We start from the raw sequence: 23,096 nt of genomic DNA on the forward strand, positions 1-23,096 counted from the left end.
TGGCTGTTCTGCAAAACTGTAGTCCTGCATTTAGTAATGTGGCATGGCTTGTTACTTGTGATTTTTTTAAAAAAAGTGGCTTTTGTCACATTCCAAGGAGAAATAAAGAAAACAACTACAAACATGGGAAGCCAGAAATAATTGCAGCTTATGCATGTGTGTTAGCATGTGTTTGAAAGAGTCTGAGAGGAGGGGAGTCTGAAGGACTCCGGAAGGAGGAAACCAGTCATTAACAGTGTTTAATTAGCGGAAGCGTGGTGTGTTTGCTGATAACTTTTATCACTTTTTTTTCTGATGAGATATTTGGCTTCTGCTCTTTGCGTGACAGGCTGCCGGTGTGACGTTGGAGGATCCCTCAGCCCGTCATGTGCCGAGCCTTCGGGTGGCTGCCAGTGCAGGGCGCACGTCGTGGGGACGGACTGTCGGGAGTGAGTCTGGCTGTAGCTCCCCATAGCTCATGCTTCAGCACAGTTCTTTTGAAACTGCCCACAAGTCCCTTGCTATCCTTTCACGTGATGTTCTGGATTTGTTGATAAATAAGCTGATAAATTGTATTAGTTATTGATATTAATTTTGCTGGGCAGTTTTCTTCTGTTATTTTAATAAGATCTTTTAACTTGTTTCCTTAAATAACCAATACCTGTTTTGCAGTACTATTGCATATGTATCTATATATCTATCGCCAGTTATATAAGAAAATGTATGTAAGCTGTAAAAGCTTCTGGAAAGAGAATTCTCATTCAATCCATAATATCAGCTGTCTTGAATTTATTAGCTGCTGTCAGGATTCCTCAGTCACCAGAAAGTCACCTCCCTCCCACTGCTTTATGCTCTTAGATGGAGACCATACAGCGACTGGTAATTCTTTGTTGTTTTTTCTCCTCCTTGAAAGGCCTGAAAAAAACTATTTTTTCCCTGATCTGCACCACATGAAGTTTGAGATTGAAGATGGTACTACTGTCAAGGGAAGGGAAATTCGTTTTGGCTATGATCCTCAGGAATTCCCTAGCTTCAGTTGGAGAGGATATGCCCAGATGTCCTCTATACAAGTAAGCTAGTATTTCGCTCAAGGCTTTGGGGTGAAAATATAGGTGTATGGTATGTATGTCTCTATAGTACTGCTATTTGTGTGCAAGGTCATGGAGAAACCAGAAAAAAGGACAGGATCTCACTAATCTGAACCCTTTGGCACTGTATCGCTGTTTGGATTAGTGAGCGTTGGTAGTATCATAAGTTAGTCATTACTTGTGCAAATATGTGTTCTTCAGAAATGTTCTTTGAGGATTTTTGTGAGAAGTACACATTTTGCGATAGGTGTAAAGAAAAGAACTAATAGCTTCAAAGTCTATAATACTAAGTGCAGAAATTCTTGTCATGCTAAGGGCAGCAGAAACAGCAGAAGACTGATGCTTGGCTAAATAATTTGAATTACACAATTCCATGGCAGTCTGTGTCCATAAGATCTTCATGTACCATCACAGTGCTGTCACTGACATCTGCTTACACCTGCAGCTTACATTGGGCAAAGAAGAGAAAGGCATCAACTTTTATTAGGAATGATACCTTCACATTACAGCAAACAGGAAAGTGTGTGATTCAGTAAAAAAAGCTGTTAGCAGGAGCATATTGGCAACATATATTTTAGTCTCATGACAGTCTACAAATAAACTAAACAACTGCAGAGGGAATAAGTAAATCACAGGAAGAAAGTCACCATAATGTAACTGTGTGAGAAGGGACCTATCTGACTTTGGGCTGAACTGCTAGCATATGAACCAGGATTTTAAAACAGTAGATTTGAGCAATAAATGGTTTTTTCTCACTCTTCTTAAAAGTAGTACTATGGTATAGTTGTGTCCAGCCTCTGTAAGTTGTCCAAGGACTAATGGATCTCTATAGTCTGAGACATAAGCATATAACCATTGCACAAGCATAGTGATTTCCTTTCTGTTCTTCATTTTTCACTCTTTCCTCTTTGTTCTTTTGGGTTTTTTTTATCCCAGAGCTCATATTTGTTGGATCTTCAGAACTACTCCACATTCACAAATGAAGGCAACTCTCCAGTAGCTGTGATTTCTTAACTTCTGCTTTCTAATTCAGCTGCTTTTTGCATTTCATATCCAGTAGCATTTTGTAAAGAGGTAGTGAAAGGGATTAGTCTCTAATCTTGCTAAAAGTGTGCATTTTTTTTTTTACCTGGATAAAGCTTTTCACTCATGTAAGTAATTGCCAGCTCCAGGCCCTCCTTAGTTAGATCCTTGCATAACTGAGACAGTCTCACGTTCTTCATTTCAAGGAACTTTCCTAATTTTGACATAGCGTTTCTGTGTCTTGCAGGACCCTGAAATAATCCTCCTGACATTTATTTTGTAGAAAACAAGTAGTGTTACCATGTCTACCACACAAAAGGCTAATGTAACATCTTTTTGTGAACAGAAACTATTTCAAAACAATTAAAATTTTTTGATGTGAAATAAATAAACTGTGTGTGGTCACTGGTGCCCTGTCATGCTGCTGACATGGGTGTCTCATTATTGACTGAGAAGCTGACAGTCGGGCTCAGATTTTAAAGCACTGGCCAGAGTTGTCTAGGTTTGTGACAGAGCTCAAAGAATAATTTCTCCCCACTCCCTGCCTTTGCTTAAAGCCAGGGACTGACATCTCTTTCTTCCTCATTCCTCACATATCTCTTCTTTCTCTCCCTTCACTGTGTCTTCTAGATTTTCCATAAAAGCTTAGAAACCATTTTGGTAAATCTCCTGAAGCATGTTTCTTTATTTCTTTTGCCTTCTCTTTTTTGTTTGTATCTATTTTTCAACTGTTCCCTCAATGCCTTTCTTATCCATGTAGTATCCTTCAGAAGCTGTCCTTCTCCATTTAAAACAATACTTGTAAATCCTTCCCCTACTTGTCTGTATTTTCCATTCCGGTCCACTGCCCTTCTGCAACCATCTAGATTTTAGCTATCTAGTCTCTGTAGATCTCTCAGCCCTGCCGTCTGTCATATGTCTGCCTTTGCTTTCTGCTTTGCATTTCTGTTGAGAAGGTGGAGGTCTCTGGGATGATGGTGACAGAATTGAGGAATATACATTCAGAGCAGCATATGGGAGCTGGCAGTCTTGCATTTATTGTAGCTTTTAGGAGTAAGAGAAAATGAGGCTTTGTGGTCCGTTCTCAAATGTATGGAACAGAGAAAAAACCTGTGTGCATTTGGGGAAGCAGAATGGACCGCAGTGGTAGGGAGGTCACCGTACCGCAAGCATCTTGGAAAGGGACAGTGAGTGGATTGTGACGGGTGAACTGGTGGGAGTTGGATTATGAGGGGGGCTTTAGGATTTTGGATGGGAAGAAGGAAGCCAAACCCTTGAGGTTGCACCAATCCTATTTTTTCCTAATCCACCACCAACCTTTGAACATGTCTCTGTCAATTCTGTTGCTCTGCAGACTAAATAATGGGGGTTGTATGAATGCAGCCTCCTGCGGGCTCGAGAACTGCGTGGCTCCAGAGGTGTCCGTTCAGGCCCAGGGCAAAGAGAGTTATGCATGGTATTGCATTTTAAGAAACCGAGGGATCTGGTGGAGGAATAGAAGTTGTTGCAGCCATGGTCCGAGACATCTGCATGCTGTGGAGCGTTGCGTGTGACCTCAGACTGGGATCAGTGACTCTGGCCTGTTCCTTGGCAAGCCAGGAATACAGACAGCCCTCAATACCATACACCTCCCTTATGGCGTGGGAGGGGAGAATAACAGTAAAATACTGTCCATACATCAAGGTGCAATATCAACACACACGTTAATTCAGCCATTCTGTGTCTTTCTGGATAAGCTGTTATTCAACAAGAGTTTTATTTCACAGGAGGTTTTGTTCTATATGCTTTTGTAAGCTGCCCGAGCCTTTCTTTTCTGTTATGGAGTTTGTCTTTGCCAAATGGTTTTTCTTTCTCTGGGTGCTAGTAACAAATAATATACTTTCCTTTCCTCCTTTTTCCCTTTCTTTTTATTTTTCCCAGCCAGAGGTGGTTGTGCCTATCACTGTGGCTTCCCCTAAGCTCTTCCACCTAGTCCTCCGCTATGTCAGCATGGGCTCAAAAAGCTCTAAAGGGAAGATCTCAGTTGCTGAGGGGAAACATTTTGGCACTAATTATACTTGTAAGTGAATTAATTTTCTCACTAGGCTTGCCTGTCTTCCTCTGTCATACACCAGCATTGCCGTTCCAGTATATACTTGTCTGCATGTGCGTTTTTCTTGTAGGACTTTAGTATGGTGCTTGCATGGCTTCTAACTGTTCCTCTATTCAGCACTTTATGGCTGTTTTTGTTTATTAACTTCCATTTTTCAGAATGAAGTGAGGATAACTTTGAATGTGGAAAAATCAAACCTCTACTTATTTCGCATTATCCTGAGGTATATTAACCCTGGAGGTGAAACATTATCTGGTCGCATATCTGCTTGTCAGTCTCGGCCTGAAACAGGTAGGTGCAACTCAACGGCACAACAGATCAGGTGAACATTAGATCAGAGGAGCCTTTTCAAGGTGCACCTAAGTCAAATTTGTAATGTCGCTTACAATGCATCACTTTTAACAGTGTCAGTTCTTTTGTGCTTTTCCTAATATATTTTGCTGTGTAATTGATGTGGCTGTTTTTGCATGAAACCCCTGCTTACAGTAGTAATCAACATTTGTTTTTCCAAATGTTTGCCAAACAGTACTTTCAGTTCTGTACTTGCTGGCTCTGAACTGTGTGTTTTATGAAGCTTTTAAAGAAGGGATAACAGCACTTATTTTGGTTTAGTTGCCTTTGATATTTCAGTTTAAAGGTGGCTTCTGCCTTCATTCCATGAATAATATTCATTTAATGATAAATCCAATCTACCAAGTTAGTGCTCAGTACAGACCTCAACAGCATGTGATGCCTTTTTGCCCTGATAAAAGATAAATACTCCATATCCTTTGAATGGTAGAGGCATACCAATCCTATGTGCGGAATTATCTCTTATTATGCCTAACCTCAGCATACCGATGGGAGCTAATGGAGTTTAGTCATAAATGCTTTTGGTAATTCGGAGGAGACAAAACTGAAAACTTCACAGATACCCCTCAGCAGAGTGGCAGCAGTTCATGGTCACGTCTGGCTGATATTGCCTGGGACGCAGGGAACCAGCTTTTGTCTGTTTCCGCGGGCTTCAAAGAGGAAACCTTTAATATTCATAACAATTGATCCTCATGACTTCTTTTTGATAAAACATACTGCAGCTACATTTCTGTTGTACATAATCTCTGCCCAGAAGTTACCTTCAGTTACTATTTGTAACTAAACATTTTAGATGCTACTAAAAACCTCCGGTGTCTGAAATATTTGGCTGGAAGTCGCATGAGAACAGGCCTTGTCAGCTGAACATACTGTGAGTCGGTGCAGAGACAGGTTGTACAGAAAATAATGGAAGGGGAAAGTGGAGAAGTGAGCATTTCAGAATATTGCAAAACTGGCCATTACAGGGGCAGAGCTCTGCTTTTCTGAACCAATTTGCTCAAGACTAATAAGAATGAAGACAACAACCACTGCATAGCTCTGTAGCTTACTGTGTGTGTTTGAATGCACTGTTAATACATATTGACAGAAAATCATTGATCAGCTCCTGTTAGACCAAGTTTAATGGATGAAATCATCAGTCCAGCACACTAAGCGAGTAGAGACGTCTTACAAAGTCCCTTATTTTTCACTTTTTTTTTTTCTTTTTTTTTTTTCCCCCTTTTTTTTGCTGGCAGGGGCTGCTCAGAGCAAAGAGTTTGTCTTCCCACCCAGCAAGGAGCCAGCTTTTGTCACAATCCCAGGAAAAAGCTCCACAGAGCCTTTCTCACTGGTTCCAGGCACATGGACTGTCAGTATAATGGCAGAGGAAGTCCTCTTGGTAAGAAAACAATTGAGGAAAACAAGTGCTTGAGGGCTGTCATGATAGCATTGCTCTGGAGTTATTTGCCGGGAAGAACCCTGCAAGCAATTGAAATTCAGCACTAGTGAAAACAGTACAGCAGCAGAATATCATTATGAAAATTTTCAGTTCTGCCTCTTCTTTCTTTTTTTTTTCTTCTCTGACTTTCACCTGCTCTAATTTTCCTTGTGCTTACAGACTTTAAGTCTATCCGGAATCTGTAATTTCAAAGGATAAAGTAATAATAACATACAGCACAATTGGTTGAGCATAAATTCCCACAGAAAGTCATCATTCTTACGTATCAGATGTCATATCTAAAGCTTGGTTCTGCCACAGATGATCAAGGCCTTAGTTTCTTGACAAAGATTCTTTAGAAAAGTATTATAAGATGGGCTACATGATTAGCAGGTCATTTTCTAAATGTTTTTATCCTCCCATCATTACTGTCCTTTCACTCACTGAAAAACTGAAAAATTTTCTGACAGCAGTTCTGAGAAATTGCTATAAAAAGAAAAATTGTTTGAGGTGATTGTTTATGAAAAACCTTAAACATGTATGATCACAAAGACAGCATACTGAAATTCACATGTATATTGTATAGGGTTAACAAGTAGACAGTGTCTTTAGTCGTTAAGCCTGGGGCTCTGTTAAATTTATGGAATACCACTTAAAATGTTACTAAAGAGCTTGCAAACATATTTCTTGCTGAAAGTGACAGTACTTATTGTGCCTGTTTTTTTTACTAATACCTTTGAAAAGGAATTTATTAATGATCTTAGCCCAGCAAGTAGGGAAGGCAGAGAAAAAATAGACCATCTTTTGAAGCACAGTTTAAGAGATTACATGGAATATTTTTATGAAGTCACTTGGGATACATGAATATCCCTTGTGGAGTCACGCACAGTTGAGTTGTGTGCATGTGGATTGCGCTTCTGGGTGAAAACTGCACCCAGCTGGCTCTCTGTTACCAAGCCGGGGGGCGGGGGTGTGTGCTCCTTTATGAGCCCTGTCTTGTACAACACGCGATGGGAGAGTGGCTTCAGAGCTTCCCTGCCTGCAGGGCAGCTGCCTTGATCCCGTTTCTAGGAAGATGTAAGTAGAGTTAGGGAGACATATTCTGATGTTATTGGCCCATGTAACAACAAAAAAGTCGACATCTTGCAGATATCCTCTGTAAAAATTATTTATGTGATTGGTTTTGTTCATTGCTACATTGTGAAAGTCTAGAGATGTTCCTTTTGTAATTTTCTGCATGGTCTTTTGTTGTATTCTTTGTTCTTAGGATTATTTGGTGCTGTTACCTAGTGATTACTATGAAGCATCCATCTTGCAGTTACAAGTTACAGAGCCTTGCACCTATTCAGGACGTGCTTCAACAGAGCAGTCAGTATATATGCTACAGAATAAACCAGTGCCTTGGATTATTTTATTATTATCCTGCTGCACGTGAAACCAATAATAATCCTGTGTTTTGTTTGTTGGTTGGTTTTTTTTTTGGTGTAAGCTGCTTGCTCTATCAGCATTTGCCATTGGGCAGATTTTCCTGTGTCCTTGGTTCAGAGGCAGTGTACTTCAGACGTGGGGGAGAATACAGACGACTATCTGTGCGACAGCCAACTCCCGATCAACCAGTGATGACCCATATCAGTGGAAGAGAGGTCAGATTCCTGCCTGCTAATTGCAGTCCCATCTGCACTGTTGACTATAAACCTACTGGACTATAATGCTTGCAGATTTACAGCTTAGGATTTGCAGATCTGTAATGCATCCCTAAAACAGACTCTGTACCAAGCTCTGCATTCTCTACAGAACTGTGTAAACAGATCAGTGTAGGCAGATTTATAGCTGTGACTAGAGTGGATATTTCACTCTGATAAAAGTATTTTATTAAATAAAAATTCCTTTGCTTTAGGCATACTGGCTTGTTCAGCATACTGTTTAATTGCAGCAGAAATGGCATAATGGTTTGTCAGCAGAAATGGTGTACATGCATCACTCTAATCTTTTTTCTTAAATAGCTAAACTTAGGTAAAATATTTGCTTTGCTAAAAACAAGCTGAAGCAATTATACCACTGCTGTAGGTGCATTGAAAGAGAAACATATGTTTTATGAAAAGCTATACTAGAAGTGTTTGGTAAAAATAAGGTATGTTATCAAGTACATGATAATTACATGAAAAACGATTATGCCATCTGTTACTGTGCTTGGATATTGCTTTTAAAAATACCAAGTGCAACAAGAATACTTACATGCCACAGGCCCTGGTGCTTCATCACTGATGCATGTGCAAAACTTTACTGGTATGAATAATTGCAGTGAAGTCAAGAGGGCTGTTGACACAATTATTTACGGGTTCAAGTGTTCACAGCCTAAGGAAATATTGAGAAAAGAAGAGTTTAAATTTGAAAATAATTATATAGCCAACTGTAGCAAAAACCTCTGTAACCACAGCACTTTCCATACAACTACTTTGAAGTATTTTGCATCAAATATTGTTAACCAATTTGTGCAGATAAACTAAAAGAAAAACTTGATGCTTCAGGAAGCAGCATTGACTGTTTGCTGGAGAAGATGCTTTCACTCTTTGTAGGGAATCAATATACAGCACTGCTGTAGTAGGAATTGTGGTCCTGGAAATATTTTTTTAGTGGAAAAGTAGACTCCATTTGTATATGTTATTAAAGATAGCTTACAGATGACAGTGACAATTTTTTAGTATTATTAAAATTTCCTCACTGGTATGTTCTACCAGGAAGAAGAGAGTTAATAATATACTCATTTCTAGGCTTATTTTACAGTCTGCTTAGAACTGTTATAATGGCAGCTGCTTCTTGAACCTGGTTGACTCTTATTAGTGGACACAGTGATATTTACAGGCATTGCTTCCATTCTGCTGGATGTCTTTTGCTGAGACATTACAGGATTGGCCCTGGACTAATGCTGACCGGTTGGCTTAAAGGGCAGGAAAAGGGAGCTTCCTGCAAGAAAGAGAGTGACAAATCTAACGGCTTTTTTCTTTTTCAATGATCTTGACCTAGGTCAATTTACAGATGACCATAAATGTTCCTCAAGTTGGTCGCTATGTTCTGGTTTTTGAATATGCCAATGAAGAGGATCGGTTACACACTGCCGAGGTAATAATACATAGCCCTGGACCTGTCACTGAAGGCAGAGTGAGAATATATAGTTGTAAATACAGGTAAGAATTTCTGAAGTAATCACTACGTGATTAAATAAGCATTTGGGATATAATTATACTTTTTATATATTAGAATCCATTTTGCTATGTAGATTGTTTGAATTTCAGCATGATTTAAAAGCAAGTACATGCTTCTGTGGGTATTGTACAGATTTTTAATTCTCGCTGTGCAATCAGCTCATTAAATACTGCTACTGCTTCAGTGAACTGTTTTCCTATACAAAGTGTTAATTTTTTTATATACATTCAAAAATCCTTATAAACTATATTAATCTCCAAGTCCGGTGGAAGAGCATCACTGTTGGCTGTAGAAGCCTGCACTATTTTTATTTAGTTAAAACCATGTTCAAGGGCTTTGACTGTAAAAAATGTAGCAGCCAGTTTTACACAGCATTCCCACTGTTTCCAATAAGATCTGCTGAAGCAGAAGCATAAAGGTCTCTGAAATTCTGAGTGTAGCCATCCTCTGGCTATTAGGCTGTAGGCAACATCTTCAGCCGGATGCTTCTTTATCCTTCTTGACTACTGTGGTAACTGCAGATGTTTCTGCACAAGAGATTTTGTCTGTCCTGAGTGAGATTGTCTTTAACACTTGAGCATTTCAGCTTATGACTCAAGTAAGGGTTGTGATCCTGCAGATGTTTGTGCCCCTGGCAGAGCCTACCCAGTGCCAGGGGACTGCAGACATGCATCCCTTTTTCCTGTGAGCCAAGAGTTTGGCAGATTGGAGCCTTAGCAATATGCAGGATGAAATTGCCCAGTAAGAAAAATCATTTTCATCAGCATGTTTCTGATACAGAGCAGAGCTGCGTGGAGCAGTGACCTTGTCAGGTTATTGCTGGGGAAAGCTCTTATTTTAGCCTGTTGTGTAACACTTTGAGCCCCAAAATACTTGCTGTAAATCTTCCATTTTATTGCTTTTTTTTTTTCCCCGCAAACACATTTTATGGGCTAATTTTGAACATACTTGTTTGTTCATGTGATAGATTAAGAACTTGCTAATGAAAATACAAAGAAAGTCCTTGCTACTTTAATGTAGCAATGCAGTAAATCCCTTATGCGGCCATTCTGCATGAAACTAATGGTCAAATTGCAAGTAAGTTGCTGTGTCATCTTTCCTAAGCAGGAAGCTAAAAGTCTCTTCTCTTAAAAAATAAATCAAGAAATTACATAGTGAGGTACATGCAGATAAGAGTGACTTGTAGAATCAGGAAGACATTGTGCCAGGCATTCTTACAGCTCTATGAGCTTGATTATTCCCAATAAAACATTGTAAGAGAATAAAACATTGCAAGCTTCCAGCGAATCACCAATAAGGGACCTATATTTCTCTGGTCTTAAAAGTCCTTAGCCCTGAGCTGACCTTGTTTGTGAGCTGTGCTCTAAACAAGAGTGAAACTTCCACATTCTCCAATTCGTAGAAGAGAAATAGAGAAGCAGTTGTATGGTGATTACAGCTTCTCACCCACAGCGTGCCGGCTGGCCTAGCTGAGCAGGAGTGCAGAGAAAGAAAAGAAATTAGAGCCTTATATGACTTCTCTTTAGCAAAAGGAAACTTTTGTTACTTTTGGCAAGCTGCAGGGGTCATGCTCCCTGAACAAGGCAGAGTTCAAAGGCTTTAGCAAGCCTCTTCTTAGTACGTGTTTGTCTTTACCAAAGATGCGCAGCCAATCGACGGTAGTCAGTAAGCAGCAAACCTACCTTTTTTCACTTGTGTTGAGAAGTATCTCAGTGTACAGAATAGCTTCCTAAAATCAAGATCTGCCCAGCTGCCGTTGTGTGGGTGAGAGCTGCTGATCCACGCCATCCACGGCGCGCGGCAGTAGTGGAAGGCAGCAGCTGGTGCGTGCTGGCCCCTCAAGAACTGTGGCCCAGGCACAGAATATTAGTTACACACCATGTTACACAGCTTGGAAACCTCTGCAGATGGCACGTATGTGTATCTGTCTGTTCACATCCTGCTTAAAGCAGTAGCTCCAATGGAGATCTGAGCTGAGGTCTGGAGGTTTGGGCTCTGGGTAGGTCAGCCCACAAAGGACAAGCAGTGTTTTGTACGTGGTAGGTACATCCTTTGTCTCACTGGCGAGGATACTGCACCTTCACCGGTGGCCAAAGGCAGTTGTTACATTCCAGCAGGACGGCTAGGCACCAGTGGTGAGGCTAGCCAAAAGCTAGGCAGCTGAGCTAGGCGGTAGCCTAAACAACCCAGCAATGCCAGCAGGCTCATTTTTAATCCTGCTTTCTGTCTCAGTTTCCTTTGTCGCAGCGTTGTAGTTGACGACAGGAATCGCGTTGCTGTCTATGACCTTCTAGCAGATACAAAGATAGATCTTAAGGCATCATCAAGTAATTTTCTTCTGGTAAGTTTTTGTTTTCTTTTCCCTTTTTTAATACTTGTTTCCCTGAGTGGGTAAAGAGAGATACTTTTCTCCCTGTGTTCACGTGCTGTATGGTAATGTATGAAATGATGTATATTAGATGCTTGAAGATGTTTTTTTATATATACTCAGAGAATACTGAGGCAAACTTGATCAGTTTCAAAGATAAACAGAAATTCGCCTTTCTTGGCGAGGGTTTTCCCAACTCTCTTGTGCTTTATTTCAGTTCTCATTTCTCTTCTGCATGTAAACTTTAAATGAAAAATCTTCTGGTAGCTTTTTTACTTCATCATTAATTTTTTTCCTTATCTTTCACTTTTTTAAAATCCTTAAAACCCATGTGGGAGTTTCCTGGGTCTTTTACAAAATTCAGCTAATAAATGCGTTCATTTCAGGTAATAAATGCATTCATTAGTCATATAACTTTTGACTAAAAAGCATTTACTGCCCTCTTTTGGCCACACCAGGAATACATTTTTCTGGACACTGAATTTTCTTCTATGCTGTTTCTGTTTCCCATTTTAGAAACACAAGATGAGTTACACGGTTGGTTAAAATCTAGAGTTGAAACCCAGCTATAAACATAGAGTAGTTTCGGGAACTGTTAGAATTAACAACTGATACATGCTTTCTTCATTTCATGAGGCAGTGTTCAGTGTGAACAAATACCATTTAAATTGTCTGTTAGCTCCCTGCAGCAATTGCTGTGCTAACAAGATCCATATCCAAAAGACGTTGATATTATTGATCTGTATCTCCACATGTGGAAGTCTCTTGTGCTAAAAGTCTCTGTATTTTTATTTCTAAATTCTAGTTTTCATTCTCTGGATAATTTGCTGCAAGATAAATTTCAATATTCTCCTGAGATACAGGAAATATATCCCCATGTTAAATGTAAAAACTGCACTTAGCAAAAGATTGGAAGAAGGGTGAAAAGAAGAGCTTCTGGTATATGGACGCTAATCATGGAGTCAATGGCAGCAGCTTTGGAGTTAAAGAAAGACCCTTGTGTGACCCCCTGTCATGTAGACCAGAGAGGCAAAGGGGAACCATCCCCAAAGCTGGAGTTCAGAAATCTGGTCTAAATAAAGGGGAAATGGGGTTCTTGAGGTCAGCTTTCAAGAGAGGCTCTTACAACCTGATCGTCTGTATCTCACACTGATGCATACAAGCCGTCTAAACCCAGACGGTGTTTCACACTAACTTTATAGCTGCTCACGAAGTGCAGTTCAAAGCTTCAGAGTCTACCCTCGTTCTGCTGCAATGGGCTGGAGCCCTGTGGGTCATTACGTGCAGGGCAGGCACAATGTTTGCTGCCCAGGAAGGGGGACTTCTCTAGCACTCTGCCTTCTAGCTTATAAAGGGCTTCTAGTCCCTGCGCGCTCCTGCTAAAACACAAGCTGAGCTCCCTTAGGACCTGCTTCTAAACTGAATCACTTTGCACATTAATGAATTCTCCCTATGCGATTTTTATTCATATTAATACATGATGCTAGTAATCTTACTGCTTATCAGGCATTTTTATCTCCTCTTCAAGGAGTTCATGCACAAGTTTTGTATTTTTTTTTTGTAATCTACAAAATACTTAGGTATTTTGTAAGTGCAGGTAATATTTTTTATTAGTGCAAACTGTTGTATCTACCTATAAGCTTTCCCTTGTGTTCTTACCACCACGGCTATAGCAGGACTACCACAGCTTCATTTGCTCGTGTCTAGTTTTAGTTAAAAAAAAAAAAAAAAAAATCATATGTGGTCTCATTGGCTTTTAAAATAAGTTCTGAATCTACTGCGAATAATACTGGTGTCACTGAAACTCACTCCTACAGACTTTGTGCAAGCAAGTGTTCATGCTTGCTTTTCAGAAGGTGTAGGAATTCTGCCAGTGTCCAAAAATCTCTAACACCACAGGTGGGGGCTTTTCCCTCCCACTTCTGCACGCTCCTTGCCTAGCTTCTGACCCCACGAGCTGGTCTTCTGTCATTCCCATTGCCATACATACACTTATGTTTTAATTTATTTAACATGTGAACAGCCAACGTTCCCCTGAGAAGGACAGAAAAATGCTATTCAACACTGAGGCATTCAGTTGCAGGCAGGTAAGGAGATCCAAAATCTTGTGGGAAGTCCATGACAGAACATGGCTTTGGGCTTAGGTCTCCCCATGCTAAAATTAGGCTTCATCCTTCCCGTTCTGGCCTGGCCCTGTTATTTACAATATTAATTGTTAATTGTGCCTTGTGCTTCTTTTTCAGCACAAGGTTTGTATTATAGCGGCTGAAGAATTTTCTCCCGAATATGTGGATCCTAAAGTACAGTGCATAGCTGCTTACAGTAGTACCCGTGATGGAAGGTAACTTGCTTGGTTTTATCCTTCATATTTTCTGAAGAAGAACTTGAAAGGCAGACTAAATAGGATTTTAATTCTTTTGAATAAACCTTTGCTTAGTGACTCACAGGTGATTTGTAGGCCATTTTTGCAAACTAGTGTTTGTAAAAAAGCTAGTGTTAATCTAGGCAGTCTTTGTGCAGAATTTTCTTAATACTAGCCTCTTCCTGGCCCATCTGAGCTACTGGGTGCTCATGCATTAGAAAACATGCATCTTTGACATGTCGTCTGGTATGATACGTGTCCAAGCTGGAGAAACATTGCTGCTTCAGTGGCCTGAAATGCTTACCTCTCCATCTGGAGCTTCATTCTGAATGTTACTGCTTGACCTGTTCCAAAATGGCTTGAATTTATCATTAGGTAGGGGATGCGACTGCGCTTTCAGGCACCAATCCACCAGCTCAACTTGGCAGCATCAAAATACTCAATGTGTAAACCCCTGCTTCACAAACAAGCTATTCCCTTGTCCATCTCATCATGGGGCCCCTATGGTAGGTGTGCCCTCAGCATTCACCCTGCTCAGCAACACCAGGTGATTCTTCTCCTCCATTATACTTGTATAGGACCAGTAAATAGAGCGCTCGAGTACAGCTTGGTTGACCCAGGTTGACGGCTCGTCCTGTGAAGATCTGAACCTGAACTTTGACTTCCCAAGTGGTCAGGTTTGGGTTCTGCAGAGCACTTGCTCTGTCCTGTTGAAACTCTTCCCCTTTCCATGTGCTTTATTCATTGGGCCATAGAGGAACTATCACTGCAGCTTCCAAATTAGGGAGCCCCACATTTCAGTTCCTGTTGCGCTCCCCAGGATGTCCCTCGTGATGCTAGTCCTCAGGCTTGCTTCCTACTGATCTAGCAATGGCAAGGGCCTCAAAGTAAAAGTAAATGTAATTTGCAAGACTTCAGAGGCAGAAAGAGTTGGTGACTAGGTCTAACAGTTTTCCAGACGGTAGCTTCTAATATAAATGGTTGAATTGAAATAGAAAGCAGAAAAATCTGGATAGTAAATTGGATAAAAGCATGTGACTGTACTTGGTGTCCAAGCATGCATCACATTGAATCGCAGCTTTAATTCTCCTGCTCGGAGTGTAACAATTGAGAGCAGCTTTCTAAGACTGAAGGTACGTGTCCTTGGACCAAAGGTATTTTGCATTTTGCATTGAAAAATTCCCATTTTCTCATTTTGCATTGAGAATTCCCATATTCTGAGTAAAATAGGGGAAAGAGGCTGGGAGAAAATCATGGTTTAAAGTAAAGCTAATGTAGAAATTTGTACCTTTTACTTTGGTTTTGTGTTGGTTGTTTTTTTAATCTCTTGTTACATTTGCATAGTTTACTGTATGTTTATGCTCTGTTATTAAGACCATTATCTGGTAGCATTCTTGCTTTCCTGAAAGTGTTTAGTGTTCACCAAGTTGAAAGATGCAGAGTCTTGGCTCAGTTTAACAGTATTATAAACGGATGCTGCATGTGATTTCCCACACAGGCCTGGCAAACACATCTCAATCCTTGCCCTGAAACATACTTGCCATTTCTGTTCTGGGCCTGTCTTGAGCAAAGATTAATCATTGTCTGTTGAGTACTTACAAGAAGTGAACAAAGACTAGCAGGAAACCCCCCAAAACATTTTCTCCTGCAGTCTTGGAAAATACTTCTCTCAATCAAGTTTTTCAGAATTAAATATACCAAGGAAGAAATAGTTGAACACAGCAGTGCATGAATAAGGATGCTTTCAAGGAGCACTGTTATTTATTTTGGCTCAAATTCTACAAATATTTGAGTGTATACTTAACTTTCTAAGTACTTAAGTAGTCCCATTGACTTCAGTGGGAAAACTTGCATGTTTAAAGGATACACCCATGTAAATATTTGTAGAACTGAGAATTCAATATTAGTACAGATTCTGGTGAATGTAACTAACTGGATTAACTAAAATTTATTTAAAATTTCAACACTCTTGATTCCCTTAGGTTTCATCTTCTGTAGCAAACTCTTTCCATGGAAACTGTTCAGCTTATGGAAATTTTGAGTGAATAAAATCAGTTGATGCACATTTTCCCCTTTTGAGTTAAAACCATACCTCTTGTTTTCATTTACTTTCTGATCATTTACATAGAATCCAAAGAGTAACAGGGATTACTATTGCATTATTAATTGTAATACAGTGTAATATATTGAGTTCTGTGAGTCAACTGCTTTTTCTTTTATGATGCTTAAGAAATTCTCATGGCCCCAAGAGTAATTACTATAATTCTGTCTTTAGTGCAACATGCATTCCCTCAGTGTACGAAACTCCACCAGCAGCTTTGGTATTGGATGCATTCAAGGATGGGAAAATTTCCGAAGTACGGAGAAATATACTCAGTGATCCACTGAGTGCCCCTTTACCTTCTGACTCAGTTAACAGAGTCACCTTGACACCATTACAGGTATCTCATATTTTGAAAACTTTGTTAGATATGCTTGGCATGCAAACAGATAGGAGCATGCAGTTACAATGCCATATTCTTTGAAGATCGTTTACTTGCTGAGAGATGCTAAACTCCTCTCTTTCACTGCAGGTAGGTGGCACAGAGCAGAGCTCATAAACACAAGAATATTTCATGAAACAAATATACTATCAGAGCTGTTCTTGTTTCTGCAGAACCAGATTACCTTGAGTGGCAGAGTGCCCCGCTTGGGCAGATACGTATTTGTGGTACATTTTTATCAGCCCTCACACCCGGTGTTCCCCGTGCAAGTGGGTGTGGATGCAGGACATGTGTGGTCAGGTGAGCATCTGAATTTGATCTAATTTACTTTCTCGGCATGTTGGCACATGGAGCATTTTTTGGAATTATGTTTTTTCTTCTAGGTTCCTTCAATGCTTCATTCTGCCCTCATACCTCTGGCTGTCGGGATCAGGTGATTGCAGAAAACAGAATTGAGCTTGACATTTCTGAACCCGAGGTCTCTGTTACAGTGACGATACCTGATGGAAGAATGCTAGTTCTGGTATGTTTATTACATGAATGTACTTGGAAATGTTACCCTCAGTTTCACCATTCATTTAGAGATAGATGCAAAGATGAAAGCCAAAAAGAAAGAATTTATCCTTTAATGTTGTGTTTCACATTTTTAGGATCTTGTGCACTGCTTCTGTTTTATTTTAAATTTTTAAGATACTATACACTGCTTATAGCATCAAAACTCTGGGGGGAAGATAAGTATATTTTCCTATTTTCTTTCAGTTAAAATGTTATAGATTTTGAGAAAATCCAGAACGCATAATGAAGCAACATTTAAATGTATAAATACCTTGGCTTGTGTCTTTTGCTTTTCTCTGAAATGTACAATTTAGCTTTCTTGTTGTTTCAAGGAAAATGTCTTAGTTGTTCCAGCAGACACCTACAGTTACAAAATTCTTGACAAAAAGACAGTGGACAAGTCATTTGATTTTATCAGCCAATGTGGACGAAACAGTTTTTATATTGAGTAAGCATCACTTTCTAAAAAACCTGAATGTCGACAAGAAGCTGGGAATTAATATTACTTTTACTCTGTTTTAAAGACATATGTATAAAATCCCCATCATTATGCTACATTACAATGCTTTTAATGGCTTATGCTGGCCCATTAAATTTCCGTGAGTCATTTTTCCATGACTTTCTATTGTAAATGATTCGTAAAGGTAGAGCTTTATTGCTCATGATACAAAAGAGGAAAATCTGTGTCATCTTTCTGTCTTTGGTATTTCCATCTTTGGTATTTGGTATTTTGCTTGGCATGTCTGAACTGATATGACTAATCTACGCACTTTCTTTGAAAAAAATCTCTTACCTGCCTGTTCAAAGCCATTCACCACTAATTTAATGAAAGTATATCCTTGCATGTGTACTGATGCCATCCTTATGTCAAAGAACTGTTTGAAAGACAGGACCCTAATTTACTGAACCGCTGCAAAGCACGCTAACAAACAATTCCCAAGTGCCAGTACTTACATGATTTATATTTCAATTTAAATAGCCCAGAAGGATCATCAGCCTTCTGTAAGGACTCTGTAAGGTCACTAGTGGCTTTCTACAACAACGGAGCCCTGCCATGTAATTGCCATAGTGCAGGTGCCACAAGCCCTACTTGCAGCCCCCTGGGAGGACAGTGTATTTGCAGACCTAATGTCATCGGTCGTCAGTGCAGCCGATGCCGAAGTGGCTACTATGGATTCCCATTCTGCAAGTGTAAGTACATGCTTGGACTTGTTCAGCACCTGGCCTGACCTTTTATTTAATTCTCATTAATTACTGCATAGGTACTGCAGCCTCACTTTTCTTTATAGGGCATGATCCTATGAGAAGCTAGTTGAGCCACTTCAGATTTAGCATAGCATAACTTTCAGTTTAAGGCAGAAGTAAACCCATTCCTTTAAAGCACATGTAGTTCACGATGAAGTGTGCCTTTGCATGTGTTGTCTGATCAAGCATATTAGGCTTACAGTTAAACTGGTTAAAATTCATATTGCCACTCTTTCAGTCAAATGGATTTTTCTGTGCTGACTGCTAAATCATTTCCAAGTTATTACTGTTGTATCCCAGTTTACACCTTCAAGATTTTCCATACATAATCAGAGACAGTATTCTTAATTCTTCATATTCTGATGTTCTTCTTAATTACATCAACAGATTTATAGATTATACCAACAGTCCTCAGCTGCCTTCCCAGGTATTATGTTCGATGTTTATAAATGTTGCTTCATATAAGTGGTGCCCTTAACACCAAAACTTTGTTGCTTAATCTTTGGCAGTTTGGGGAACTGATTAATAATGCCTATGGTGAAGTTAAACAACCGATTTGTGGAAAAGAGCCAGGCACTAAAGCTATGCTTTGGAACTGCTATTACAGTCGCATAGTTGGTTTCCATGACCCTGAGCTTAAAATTAGTGAAAGAGAGAAAAGAATCGTGTCCTTTATACATAAAGGTTGTGCGTGTTTGTTTTGTATGCAAGCTCGATAGGAGTTGACCATTGTAAGTTGAGATGTGATTGATTTGTGGAACATTTTCTTCGACCTAGTATGCAACTGTGGGCAGCATCTTTGTGACGACATGACTGGTAAATGCATTTGCCCTCCACGAACTGTGAAACCAAAATGTGAAGTGTGCCAGAAGCATTACTTCAGCTATCACCCTCTTGCTGGCTGTGAGAGCTGCAACTGTTCAGAAAGAGGAGTCGTTAATGTGGCAAGCCCAGAATGTGAAAAAACCAACGGGCAATGCAAGTAAGTTTGGGTTAGGTGCATTATAAACAATGCACAAGTGGTTTGCTTCACCATTCTTTTCAGGTGTTTGGAGGAGATGTGGGAAACTTTGATGATGGTGAATAAGGGTTTAAACAGTGCTTGGCATTAGTGGTGACTCAGCTGTTTCAGGGACACCTGCAGTGTGGAAACTTGTTTTTTGCGCAGGTAGCTAATGGTGGGATTTGAGATTCCTGGACTTTTGCATTCTGTTTGCCAGTGACTTGCCATGTCACTCATGGTAAGTCACCAAATCTCTGTCCAGCTTATATGACTTATCCAATGTCAGTTAGTAGCAGACTGCAGGTCAGAGCTCCTGACTTCTGGGCACATACATCATTTGTAATGGTGTACATTATTTCCCAAATTCTTAAAACTTTGCAGTTGACCTTCCACAGGCTGATGTCTGGATTTAAGTCTAATGATGTTTTTAAGTACTGTGAAGCTTGAATGTTTGCAATGAATTTTGAGAAACTTTGATGATAGGTGTTGTGTGTATGGAAAATATGGTTCAGTTGGAGCCGTGGGTGATAATTGCCCTTAAAATTATGCCTTCCGTATGACATATGCTTATTTTTCTCCAAGTCAGCATGCTGAGACGAGAATAAATTCTTCAGTTTTCTCTTACTTACATCGTCTAAAATGGGTATAGCATACAGCCACAACCATAGGGAATGATCTTAAATTCAGATGCTGTCATATCAGTATAGTTGAACATTTCTGTTATATCCTTGGGGAGATCAAGTCCTTAAATAGCGAGTACAAATACTTGATAGCCAGTAGGTTGTGTAAGGCCAGGATTAATTCAGTTTGATTTGTTTGGCTACTTTAGGGTCCTAACAAAGAGAAATTTGTCCTTCCTGCTCTGCCATTAAGCCTGTAAATATGATAGAGAGCACTAATTTTCAGAGAATGGTCATATTATTTCCTGAATTTAAATTCTTTTCCTAAGTCTTTCCTTTCCGTATGAAGTGAATAATTGTCTTATCCCAAGAGCAAAACAGGAGTCTGTTTTCATATTTAGAAGCTGATGTTCAGCGTTAAAGTGTAGCATATTCCGTATCTCCTGATGCACTCTCAATCTGATTAGTCTCTGCTTTCATTTTCCCCATACAATACAAAATAAAATCAAAATAAATACTATGCAAAAATAAAAAGGGCTTAGCACATTTCTACTTGACTAAAATTGATGATAATTTTTGCAGAAATAGTCACATTTTTCCATTTCAGTGAAAAGCTGTATTGCCTGATTATATGGTGATATTTTTCATGTGCAGCCTAATTGGAAATATCAAAAAAATGACAGCAAAATTTGACATTATGCAAATACTTTTGGAGTGATTGCTCAAGTATATAGCTCACTACTACATTCTGATTAATACTTTTCCTTCTGTGGATTACATGAGGTTCAAAGTCTCCATCCAGCTCCAGTTATCTGTGCATTGGGTTAATGCATTCAGAGAGACTCTGAGAACCTTGCCCATTGTTTGGTGAACTGAATAATTGCTTTCATATATTACATGAAGTGCAGTCTACCTTGTCCACTTACTGTAACTGTTTATTTCCACTAAATTCATAGTGTTAATGCACATATGAATTTGGTGCTGGGAGCCAAAGGAGACTCCACCAACTTGCTGAGACTTTTAAAAATTATCCTATTACAACTAAAATGTAGAGATGTGGATGGTGGTGGTGGCAGACACTCTTTATCAATGGATCCTTACTCTCTTGAAACCTGCTTTGGGCAGGTACAGACATTTTACCAGCACAGACAGGAGGAAGAGGGATCATCAGACCTACATTTTCACTAGTTTTATTGGACTGTGCAAGTTTGTTGTAAAGGTAGGATGAAGTAGCTGCTGCCCTGGAAAGATGTTCTCTCTCATCTCAAGCCTTGTTCATAGCCTGGTGTTGGTTTTTGCATCTGCTGTACTTCACCTAAACAAATTCAAGGCATTCAGCCTTCACTATGCACAAAGTGGATTTTATCCTTTGTGAACAGTTGTAAACTAACCCAAGCCTTGTGGCAGATTAAAATCTCCATAATTATTCATATGCCTGGGATTCTCCACCTTTTTGCTAGCAGGTGAGTGCCTTGAGTAATGCCCAGACACATCCTCCAGCTATAAATCTTCTTCCAGCTCTGCTTGCCTGTGTGCAACATCCATGTTTCACACCTTGGTGTATAGAGAGTAGTTCTGCACTGCAAGCACTGAATAGCTGCAGAACTCTAATTCTGTTGTGAGCATTTATCTCCTTCAAAATCAAATCCATTCCTGATCAGTTCCATGACCATTTAGAACGTCTCACCATTCAAATCTGAGAACAATACTAACCTGCTGCTGTTTCTTGGTGGAAATCATAAAGTTGTGTCATAGCCATGCAATCACTTCAAAGATCTACCTGCTTTTTGTTTTAATTTTCCCTTCCTCGCTGCATTCCTGCCTCCCCTGTTGACTCCCTCCTCTGTGTTTGTTTGCTGATAAAGATGCAAACCAGGAGTAAAAGGACGGCGGTGTGATCAGTGTGCTCCTGGTACTTACGGTTTCCCAAACTGCATGCCGTGTAACTGTAGCAGAGCTGGAACAGAACCAGATGTTTGCGATCCCCAGACAGGAATTTGTCTCTGCAAGGTCAGATAAATCAAATTACTTCTGCATTCACAAGCATCGTTTGCACATCAGTGACTATTTTGTATTTAACGGGGTGAATGAAGTGAGTTTATCATTAAGTTTTCAGTAAAAATTAAATGCAGCTATACAAAACCATCACACCTTGCCGTATGTGCACAGATTATCATGGTAGCAGTTGAATGCCGTTTTTTAATGAGTTCAATGTTTGTAAGTTGTTCAGGCAGTCTTAGGCTTTGAAGGATGTTACAGAGCTTCAGAGTAGTTGTCCGTGGATTCACTGAAGCAGTCTGTACCCTGCACAGATCTACTTTATGCATCTGTATCTTGGCTTTTGGATGTTAACCAGGTCCCATGCTTTTTTTAGCCATATTATGTCAGTTGACATTTCACCACATCATTATATCCAGGAAATCTTCTTTTGTTCTGATCTGCATAATTAAATGTGATAAATGTGAACTTTCACAAGTGACCTTTTATATTGTAGGTTTGGAAAAGCCAGCAGGAGGGTTTTGGCAAGGAAGTTTCCAGCTGTCTCTGACTAATATTTATTACTCAGTGGTTCACTTTATAAACTAGAAAGACAGCTTGTAACTAAGATAGTCTCCAAGAAGTCACTTTTATTTGCATTTGGAATATGTGTATCCAGATAATCACACATTTTCATTCATGTTTCCATACATTTAAGTAAATATTCTTTCAGAAGATTTGTTTTATGTGCAGGAGGTTTTGGGGGCCTCACTGAAACCAAAAGGAAGGCGCTGAGATTTCTTTCAACTATGCCTTAACAGGAGAATGTTGAAGGTGCAGAATGTGATACTTGCCGACCAGGATCCTTTTATCTGGACCCTTCTAATCCCAGGGGATGCACCTCTTGCTTTTGTTTTGGGGCAACCAGCAACTGTCGCAGCACAACTCGTCGCAGAACCAAGGTGTATCCAATAGTTTTTTTCTTTGGTATCGTGAACCTACATTTATTCCATTAAGAAAATGCCAGATTTCTTCCAAAATCAAAAATGCATTTTATGAGTTTCTAAGAATGATAAATATTCTGCAAGCAATAGTGCAGATTTAGTGCAGCCTTGTTAAGATTTAAGTGTAGTCTGAAAGTGCCTTTCAGCAGAAATGGCCCTTTTCACCTGTTTGTTTACAAATCACCAGTTGGACTGAAGTTGAGCTGCCCTTCTATTGCTTTATCTTCAGACACTAGTTCATCATTAAAGTCAATGGTCTCCTTCAAGATGCTTTGATAAGCAGATGTGTCATTTTACATGTCTATATCATAGATGGATTTTGAGA

General features: G+C 39.7%; 1 protein-coding gene across 1 annotated transcript in view; it reads left to right on the forward strand.

Annotated features, from left to right (window-relative positions):
• The window catches only part of LAMA3 (laminin subunit alpha 3), a 121,199-nt gene that overhangs the window by 48,745 nt on the left and 49,358 nt on the right, over nt 1–23,096 (forward strand). Inside the window, exons 21-37 of the mRNA XM_049827320.1 lie at nt 329–428; nt 893–1,049; nt 4,341–4,473; nt 5,769–5,911; nt 7,218–7,318; nt 7,440–7,593; nt 8,975–9,135; nt 11,387–11,495; nt 13,766–13,863; nt 16,160–16,325; nt 16,541–16,667; nt 16,751–16,890; nt 17,255–17,370; nt 17,902–18,113; nt 18,945–19,149; nt 21,656–21,800; nt 22,589–22,729. Coding sequence (XP_049683277.1) covers nt 329–428; nt 893–1,049; nt 4,341–4,473; nt 5,769–5,911; nt 7,218–7,318; nt 7,440–7,593; nt 8,975–9,135; nt 11,387–11,495; nt 13,766–13,863; nt 16,160–16,325; nt 16,541–16,667; nt 16,751–16,890; nt 17,255–17,370; nt 17,902–18,113; nt 18,945–19,149; nt 21,656–21,800; nt 22,589–22,729 — 2,408 coding nt within the window. The remainder of the gene's footprint in view (nt 1–328; nt 429–892; nt 1,050–4,340; nt 4,474–5,768; nt 5,912–7,217; nt 7,319–7,439; nt 7,594–8,974; nt 9,136–11,386; nt 11,496–13,765; nt 13,864–16,159; nt 16,326–16,540; nt 16,668–16,750; nt 16,891–17,254; nt 17,371–17,901; nt 18,114–18,944; nt 19,150–21,655; nt 21,801–22,588; nt 22,730–23,096) is intronic.

The sequence above is a fragment of the Accipiter gentilis genome, chromosome 2 (genome assembly GCF_929443795.1).
Source record: "Accipiter gentilis chromosome 2, bAccGen1.1, whole genome shotgun sequence".
NCBI lineage: Eukaryota > Metazoa > Chordata > Aves > Accipitriformes > Accipitridae > Astur > Astur gentilis.